We start from the raw sequence: 9,447 nt of genomic DNA, 5'->3' as shown, positions 1-9,447 counted from the left end.
AATTATTTAGCATGATTCATGATGAATGAATGTTTAATACAGGCCTGGAATACAAGTATGAAGTATCAGTGTAATAAGATATTGGGCTATATATAGCGCTATAGATATATGTATATGCTAATGCTTGAGTAAAGTAGACAAGTGACTCAAAACTGTAAATGACCTTACATCACACCACAATGCTCATGCTGTTGAGTTGTGTCGCATGGCAACCGACTGAAATCCCGCGAGACGTGATAAAGAAAGACGCAGAAACTGGCCAGAAGAAAAAGAGCAGTTTCCCAGGCAATGTGAGGTATGATGTCCAGGTAAAGATAAAGAAACACAGGTGGGAACATTACAGCAGCTGACACGGTGGATGGAGAGAAGTGGGCCGGTGAAGAAGAGCGGGCTCTTTAAAGGCGTTTTCATCTTCTCGCGGGACACACTCCGTTGCTTAGCGACGGGACTCACATCGCACCCGTTAGCGTCCGGCGGTTTTCATCAGTCGCGGGTGCCTCTTTCGGCCTCTCAAAAGAGCGCAGCTCGTGCGGTCGGTAGAAGTCAATCATTTCACTTTGAAAACCAGCGGGAGAAATGGCGTCCGTCGTCGCGCAGCCTCACTTCGCCTGCGGCCTGCGGACAGGTGTGCGCAACAACTTGTGTTTCTTCGACGAGCAAACGGTGGTTTTCCCCAGCGGGAACAGCTGCGTGTGCTACGACACCGCCCAGAGGAGTCAGCGGTTCATTCCAGGTGACGCTTCGGAAACGTTAACGCGGTGTCATTTCCCGTTCACCTGTTTCGGTTGCGTCACGGTTACCTGCGTTTGTCCCCCCCCCCCCACACACCTAGCCTCGCAGGACAGCCTGCGCATGCGCGCCCTGGCCATCAGCGCCAACAGGCGCTACCTGGCGGTGTCCGAGGAGCGCGGCCAGAGGGCGACCATCACCGTGTTCGACCTGCAGCACGAGCAGGGCCGGAAGAGGAAAGTGCTGACCGCGGGAGACGTGCACGCGCAGCAGTTCCCGTGCATGGCCTTCTCACCCGACTCCAAGTACCTGATAGGCCAAACGGGGGGTCCGGACGGGACCCTGATCTTCTGGCTTTGGGAAAAGCAGAAAGTCCTGGCAACAGCGAGGACCGGCACCGCGAACGCCTACGTCACCCAGGTGAGTGACCCGGCGCCGCCCCCCTCCCTCCCTCCCCAGCTGGTGCGCGTCTCGCAGGCGCGCGCGCTCTGACCCCGTGGTTTGTGTTTTCACGTGACGTCAGGTCAGCTTCAGCCCTCACAACAACACGCAGATATGCGTCAGCGGCGGCGGGGTGTTGAAGCTGCTGCGCTACTCGGACGGAACCCTGAAGCAGAGCGCCGCGCCGAAGGTGGAGTCCGTCAACTTCCTGTGCCACGCCTGGGTGACGGAGGAGCGGGTGATCGCGGGGACGGACGGAGGCAGGCTGCTGGTGTTCGAGTCGGGGAACCTCCGAAGAGAGATCCACGTGGCTCCACAGGGGCAGTGTGACGGGTCAGGAGATCACGGAGCTCTTTAAACATCATTAAACAGATTGGATTATAAACATTAGTACTATATTTAACTTGACTGATCATAATGGGGCAGACTACCTGCTGGTGTCCTTGGTTCCTTCACTCGAACCAATGTTTCAGTAAAGTTTTGGTGCCTCCTTATAAACTGATCTGCTTGTTTTTGCTGAATACCCTCATTTTTATTCCATAATTTAATCATTTAATTCACTGCACAGGCAAGTGGAGATGAAGAAGATCGGAGACATCAAAGGGGGTGAAGGTCCCCGCATCACAGCCATTCTGTCCCACTCCAGGGGCTTTGCATGCTCCTTGGGTCCCGGCACCGTCTGTCTCTTTGAAAGGAATAAGGAGGACGGTTACAGAAGAAGCAGGGAGATCCGGGTGAGTGTTCATCGCCCCCGGTTACCGTAGACTCTGTTTCACAGTCCTCACATGCCTGTCGGTGTGTTCTCAGATCCCAGCAGACCCACGCTGCAACGAGCAGAGTCCGGCTCCGCGCCAGGTGGTCCACACCATGTGCATGAGTCCAGCAGAGCAGACTCTGGCCGTCAGCACGGACAGAGGACAGCTGTACAGCTTCAGCCTCTCGCCCGCGGACATCAACCGGGTAACGTCCGCTGCGCCTGCACCGCCACTGGCGCCTTCTTCATTCATTGCCACGAGAGCACTGCGTTAAGCGTGCATTTTAATGCATGTCAGCATTGTCATGCCAAGCATTTCAAAACGTAAACCGCTGCGACCGCTCTAGGGCTTTATGTATATATTCATATACCAGTTTATCCAATGTCCCCCTTCCATTGCTTCCACGGCACATTCACTCCTCCACGTTTTACACGTCAAAGCAACTTCCCCCTTGACTTTGGATCCTCTGCTTGGCTTTGTTTTCCTTGCTCTACCCGTCAGGAGGAACATTTTGAGTTCCTGTCGCAGTCCTTCCACTCTAAGTCCATCACCGGTGTGTCGGTGTGCATCAGAAAGCCCCTGGTGGCCACCAGCTCTCTGGACCACTCAGTGCGCATCTGGAACTACGAAACAAAGTAAGAGACTAATTCGCATGAGCCGCTGTGGATTTACTTCATCTCTGTTGTTGGCATCTTTTACTTTAGAGTTGTGCTCATACAGCAATAAGTCAAAAGTTCCGACACACTTTCGCGTTGAATTTGAATGAGAAAATGAGTCCAGGTTTTGACTCTCATTGCACGGATGAGATAAAAGACGTGGACCTCTGGAACCACGTCTCCCTGGGTGTCGTCCCTAAGGTTGCTGGAGCTGTACAAGGAGTTCCAGGAGGAGGCGCACAGCGTGGCTCTGCACCCCACTGGCCTCTTCATCCTGGTGGGCTTTTCAGACAAACTCAGGCTGATGAACCTGCTCATTGACGACATTCGCGCCATCAAGGAGTTCAGCGTGCGCGGCTGCAGAGAGGTCGGTTACGCGCGGGTCAGGTGGCAGCCACGTGAAGCTCCGCCCACCTCTTCACCGCTTCACTTCATCTCTGTCCCTCTCTGCCGCTCAGTGTGCCTTCAGCCACGGCGGCCACCTGTTTGCAGCCGTCAATGGAAACGTCATCCACATCTACTCCGTCACCTCTTTTGAGAACGTCCTCAGTCTGAAGGGCCACAATGGGAAGGTGTGTTCAGGGTCACACGCATCTTTATTGTCAAAATGGATCCCCATCAATGTACTTACAAAGAAATAGAAATAGCAGCTAAGGACAAAAAAATTATTATTATTTAACCTATTTATAATATTTGATATATATATATATATATATATATATATATATAGTATTATTTTTTTATTTTTTTTTATTTTTAATTATTATATTTTTTTAAATTATATAATTATAATTAATTATATATAATAATTAGTACAATAATTAGTACATTAAAAATGTACTAATTATTCTCACATTTTGAAATGTATTATTCTAAATTAATTATGATTAAAAGTTTTTCTTCTAAAGACTAAATCCCATAAATTAATGAGTAATCACTTTAGAAACTGTGTACTTTATACACTGTTGTTTAATTGTATTTTTTTTTAAACAAACTCCACACACGTGATTATCTCGGAGGTGGAACATGATGAACTAGCACCTCTTCCTGCTGTCCTCAACAATCTCCACATTCAGCCAGGACGTTTTCCAAACCACTGTCTTTTAGGGACACGGTGGTGGTCCTCTGCAGCTAGCTTAGCCTAGCAGCCACCAACATGTTCCGGGCACTATCAGTCGCCAATCAGTCTTCCGTTTGACACGTGGAGGGATTCTTCTGCGCAGTTCTCCGCCTCTCCAACCGCCTCCGTGCTCCTTTGCAGGTGCGAGCCGTTGAATGGAGCCGGGACGACAGCCGGCTGGTGTCCTGCGGGATGGACGGCGGCGTGTATGAGTGGAACACACAGACGGGCAAGCGCGAGTCTGAGAGCGTCCTCAAGTCCTGCAGCTACACAGACGTCGCCTTCTCCTCGGACTGCAAGAGCATCTTGGCCGTGGGATCGGACCGCACACTGAAGGAGATCCAGGACTGTCAGGTGAGCCGGAGCAGCGCTTTGGAGGTTCCATCCATTGTTGCATTGTTCATGTGGGAGGGAGCCTTAAGAAACAGTATGAGACATGGCTCAAATCGGTCTCAGACCTTTTTTTTTTACCGTTTTATATCTTTTGCCAACAATGCTGCAGCATAGTTGCTATAAAGCAGGAAGGAACAAGGAGTATTAGTTCAGATAAAGGCCTTCTTCACATTTCTCTGCTCTTAGTATCAAATATTTACTCTTTAGATAATGAATCCATTACCGTTTGCCCGAATACGGAGTATTTCATGGGCCCCACAGGTCCTGAGGGAGGTTCCGGCCGATGAAGTAGCTCACACCGCGGTGACGGTGTCTCACTCTGGCAGGGTCGTCTTCACCGGCACTTCTAGTGGGACCATCAGAGCAGTTAAATACCCGCTACCTATTCAGAAGGAATGGACCGTGTACCAGGCTCACTGTGAGCCCGTCACTAAGGTTGCTCCACATGTTGCACACACTAAGCAAAGACGTATCAAGCTGGGTGTATGTGTGTGTATGTATATATATATATATATATATATATATATATATATATATATATGCCATTGGCATTAATTAATGAAAGCTGACACTTATTTTATTTTTATATATTTCTTAAATGTATTTATTTAAATGAATTTTATATCTATAATATAATATAATGTATGTATATATATATAATATATAATGAGGTGATGAACAGAAGAGCAAATTCTCTCATATCCACATTAGCTGATACCGATTTCACCTTTTTGTAAGTTAAGCACTGGAATATTTCGAGCAGGTCAAACCTTTGTCCGACATACAACGACAAGTCCGTCCTACTGACCGACGACCTCGCGTTTCGTCAGATGGTGATGACGTCCGATGACCAGTTCCTGCTCTCGGTGTCGGAGGACGGCTGCCTGTTGATGTGGAAGCTCATCGACAAGGAGGGCCGAGGCCTGAAGAGCCACAGGCAGATCATCCACACTGAGGAGATCCTTGTCACCAAGTCAGACCTGGAGGAGAAGGTAAGTGTGTGTGTGTGTGCAGTTCTTATTAAACATGCTGAGGTGACAGTACGTTAACATGAGATAAGAAACACAGTATTGGTGTGAGGTACTTAGCAGAAAATGTATACAGTTTGTCTTTATTGACCTTGCTAAGTGACTCCCTTAGCAAGAGGCTAGTAACATATGGGGACATCCCCCACACGGAATCAAGTTAACGTTGGCGGTCGGTCTGTGTTGCAGGCGCAGAACATGCTGGAGCTAAAGATGCGTCTGGAGGAGCTGCAGATGGAGAACGAGTACCAGCTCCGCCTAAAGGACATGAACTACAATGAGAAGATGAAGGAGCTTTCTGAGACGTTTACCCAGCAAATAGAATCTCTGGAGACAATGCAACAGGTCTGCTCCACTTCCAATCTACTCAATACAGGGGGAGTGACGGGCCAAAATACACTAATTACTCCATTACTTTCAAATGGCATGTTTTTAAATCATCATGGAAGCCAAAGCCGATGAAGCTTACCACCCTCTAGTCTCAATTGTATTAACTTAAAACTGGATAGGCAGGTGTTCTGGAAAAAGTAAAATAAAATCCTCCAGAACTAGAAAATACAACCTGTATGCTGTACGAGTACCACTCATTCATTTCAAACGCCATCCGATAACCTTACTTCATGCAAACACATCGGCAAAGTGTTTAAGGCAGAAAATGTTGCCAATAGTTTAGCTTTCTGCTAATTGTAGACGTGTGCTAATGCTGCAATAGCGACTTTAACTCAACTGGGAGATTCCGCAGTTTAATCAGGCTTTCACCATCTTGTGGGACGTGCACGGGCATTTGCTGAAATGACCTGTGATTCGCCGAAGTCCTGTGGGACAGACACATAGATAGCGCTGATAACAGATTACAGTATAATACAGAATAATATACATTGTGCCATGAAGGCCCTACCCCATCTTTTAAAAAAGCCTTCATTGTCCTTTCACCATATCGTCTGTATCTATAGGCCACGAAGGCCGAGATGGAAAAGCATGCCCGAGAGCACCAGGAGAGTTCCTCAGAGGCCGCCGTGAAACACGCGGAGGAGCTGAAGGATTTGGGTAAGAAGTGGAGCGGATCGGCGTCAGCAACGCGCAGGAGGCCGCGAGGAGCCTGGTGTCTACAAGGATCCCCCCTGTCTGTCCCTCACACAGGGTTCTCCTGCAGCCAGAAGCTGATTGTGGAGCACGAGAGGTACCAGGACCTTCAGCGTGAGCACCGAAGGATGCAGGAGGACTACGAGGAGCGGCTGAGGGCGGCAGAGGAGAGCACAAGCCGGTCCCTCGAGGAGCTGACGCAGCTCTCCGAGGCCAAGCTGCAGGAGAAGACCCAGCTGCTGCTGCAGGTCGGTCGGAAGGAGCAGCACAGCTGGAAGGGCCTCTGGGGGGGGGGACACGGCCGCGCTCCTGTGCCTTCACACTGGTTTTCTCCTGCGTTCCTTTTGTGCAGCGTCAGGAGGAATCCCAGCAGCAGGCCCGCAAGTTCAAAGAGTTCCTGAGGCAAGTGGAGGAGGATGAGGCGAGGAGGAGCCACGACGCGCAGATCAACTTTGAGAAGAAACTGCACGGCGAGAAGGAGACCAACACCAATCTGAGAAGAGAAACCGATCTGGTGACACAAAAGGTGGCCGCGGCTCCTGTTGCACCTTTCCCCTCCATCCCGCTTCCATTAAATCTGCTTTTCTTCTCCCCTTGTGGCGGACGATGCGGCGATCCCAGTTCCACAGTCTGCAGCGACAGATGGATGACAGGAGCTCGGATGTAAACAAGCTGAAGCAGGAGCGGCAGAAGCTGCTGGGGCTGATCCGCTCCCTGGAGTGCGACATCGAGGACCTGAAGCGGCAGATCTCTGGACACGAACAAACCAGCAACGACAAGGTGGATTCAAAGATCACGATTAAAGGAATGATGACCGGCTGCTCATTACACACGGCCCCATGGGTTCTTCTGGAGTCAAACGTTCTGTGATTTACTGATGTGGAGATAAAAAAGCAAAACCTAAATGTTTGTATTAGTCAACATATAAATAAAAAAAATCATTTCTTGCACTAAATCTAACATTTCCACACGCAGGACCAGACCATCTTCAGCCTGAAGCAGAAGAACCAGGAGCTGGAAAAGTTTAATTTTGTTCTCGATTCCCAGTTGAGTGAGCTGAAGGAGCAAACTGAGCCTCAACAAGATGACATCAACGAGAAGAAGGAGCACATCCATCGGGTGTGTGTGTGTGTGTGTGTGTGTGTGTGCATGTGCGGTGAAACACAACAGCAGAAGGTATTAACGCTGTAGAATGGACGCAGGGGAAACACTGTTCCATCACAAACTGTTGTGTATCACCTCTCTCCTGCAGTCTGCTGCTCTTTATTGTGGTCTGAACAGACCTCCTGCAACCCGGTCCCGGTAGAAGTAAAGGCCCCCATCTAGTGTCCCTGTCATAGTCCCGTTCACCTTATTCCCTGCTGGGAAGCTATGGACCTTGCTTGGCTGTAGCTGAGCATGCTAACCGCTGCTAAGGTCACGTGTGGGAGAGACTTGAGTGTTGAGTTAGCCAGCGGGGGCCGCGCGCTCTGACGTAGCCCATGGCGCTGACGTAGCTGTCTCCCTGTCTGGCAGCTGGAGGTGGAGCTGGTGAGCATCGGCAAGACAAACGCTCAGCTGAGGCTCAGTGTCTCCGACCTGGGGCTCAAACTGAAGACAAGAGATAAGGAGGTGCACGAGGGGAGGCTGAAGGTGAGACGCGATGACTGACACACTCACACACACACACGCTGCTTTCCCATCATGTGCCCATGAACATCTGCCCCTGCAGTAGAAGCCCTGGCAGCACAAAGCAGAGGAGCGGACGTCCTGTGAGGGAAAGTCGTCTTTCTATCTAAATAACAGCCATGTTGAAATTCTCAAACGTCTTTAAGCATTTATTGAACAGACGTGTAGAATAATTGCGCTGAACGGATAGAGCTGTTTCCTCTTTCTAAGCCTGGAGGTTTAACAAGTCCAAAGTCTGACAGAGTGGATATGGTCAGTATCTCGCCACCCCCCTTTCCTTAAAAGCTTAGATCCTACACCTCACTAGCTTCTCTGTAAGACAAAGACAAACAGTATGCCGAACCTTCCGTGAGCAGGCGAAGGACCTGGAGACGCATCTTCAGCGGCTCCGCTCGGAGCTCCAGAGCTGCGTGGGCTTCCTCCAGGAGCCGAGCCGCCTGAAGGAGAGCGTGCTGGCGATCCACGCCCGCTACGTGGCGCCGGGCGACGGGGTGAGCGCGTGGAACCTTCACCCGAGGTTCTTCAAGCCAACAAACAGAGGTCTGGAATAATTCCAGTCCCATTGAAAAGGGGGCGCGGCAGCGCAAACCGTGTGCGTGTGTGTGTGTGTTTCCAAGGGGATGAAAAGCAGCGTGGATGAAGACGTCCAGAAGACGCTCCGCCTCCAGCGCGAGTACCAGGAGAAGGCCGTCAACAAGCTGAAGAGCAAGCTGGCCAGATCCTCTGAGGAGCATGAGAAGGCCTACGAGAAGATCACGAAGGTACGACCCACAGCCTGTGATTCTTATCGGACTCATTGCCAGCACCTTGCGTCTCATCCACTTCCTGCCTCCCCGGCGCCGTGCGATTGCAGGAGAAAGGGACTCTGATCGCTGAAATCAACGAGCTGCGCAAGGAGCTGTGCGCGGCGAGGGCGCAGGTCAAAGAGCACGCGGCTCGGCTGGCCGCCCTCAAGAGGTCCCGACGCGCCGCGCCCTAAAGCGGAGGAGGCGGGGCCTCAGGAGGGGCCCGAACACGCGCAACAGGGACGCGGCGTGCAAAATGAGCTCATCACAGCAACACTAGTTTGGCTCAAATATAAAATACGCTTTGTGGGGAGAACAAAACTCGTCGTTCGATCACATGTTCACCACAAAGTCATTCATTGGTTGTTAAAGACGCAATAACATTAGATTTGATGTTTCTGTTTCGATGGCGGCTATTAAGACGGGGATTCTATGCAGGCGTGCTGAAATGTAATGTGAATGCGCAGCAGCATCAAATCTGTCATAGATTTGCATACAGGAATAAAGTTTAAATGTTGAATGAATCGGGATCTGAAATGAATTGTAAACCCAGTAAAAACCTCCAGAATATAGAGGAATTGAACTGTAAAAAGGATAAACTCTCGAGCAGATGTTTAGTAAAATAATACTTTAAAAACACTACAAGGTGAATATGGCAAAATCAAATAGGTATCACTATCAAACCCACCCGGTTAATTACTTACAATATTTTCGACATTCTACGTGTTTTCTGAATTGTTTAAATATGCAAACGAGGACTTATGTCATAGTAACTTTTGGGGAATTGTCAGG

At 49.8% G+C, this 9,447-nt stretch overlaps 1 protein-coding gene across 4 annotated transcripts; it reads left to right on the top strand.

Moving 5' to 3' along the window:
* The first annotated feature begins 203 nt into the window (after positions 1-203).
* Positions 204-9,175, top strand: cfap57 (cilia and flagella associated protein 57). 4 transcript variants are annotated; one of them, XM_040203682.2, is made up of 21 exons: positions 204-733; positions 833-1,149; positions 1,253-1,503; positions 1,739-1,904; positions 1,978-2,130; positions 2,427-2,560; positions 2,783-2,948; positions 3,040-3,153; positions 3,843-4,055; positions 4,356-4,529; positions 4,925-5,086; positions 5,309-5,464; positions 6,073-6,166; positions 6,260-6,450; positions 6,555-6,728; positions 6,824-6,982; positions 7,178-7,321; positions 7,718-7,834; positions 8,227-8,361; positions 8,488-8,631; positions 8,724-9,175. In XM_040203682.2, the coding sequence occupies exons 1-21, from the start codon at positions 577-579 to the stop codon at positions 8,847-8,849; spliced, it is 3,447 nt and encodes a 1,148-aa protein (XP_040059616.2). In that variant the 5' UTR covers positions 204-576; the 3' UTR covers positions 8,850-9,175. The 4 variants fall into 4 exon arrangements, with proteins under 4 accessions (XP_040059616.2, XP_077948632.1, XP_077948631.1 ...); XM_078092506.1 differs by having other exon boundaries at positions 215-733; positions 4,356-4,460; positions 7,250-7,321; XM_078092505.1 differs by having other exon boundaries at positions 215-733; positions 4,356-4,460.
* The last annotated feature ends 272 nt before the right edge of the window (positions 9,176-9,447 follow it).

The sequence above is a fragment of the Gasterosteus aculeatus genome, chromosome 17 (assembly GCF_964276395.1).
Source record: "Gasterosteus aculeatus chromosome 17, fGasAcu3.hap1.1, whole genome shotgun sequence".
NCBI classification, from domain to species: domain Eukaryota; kingdom Metazoa; phylum Chordata; class Actinopteri; order Perciformes; family Gasterosteidae; genus Gasterosteus; species Gasterosteus aculeatus.
Note: the sequence above shows the minus strand (reverse complement) of the source record. Positions and strands in the feature narration are given on the sequence as shown.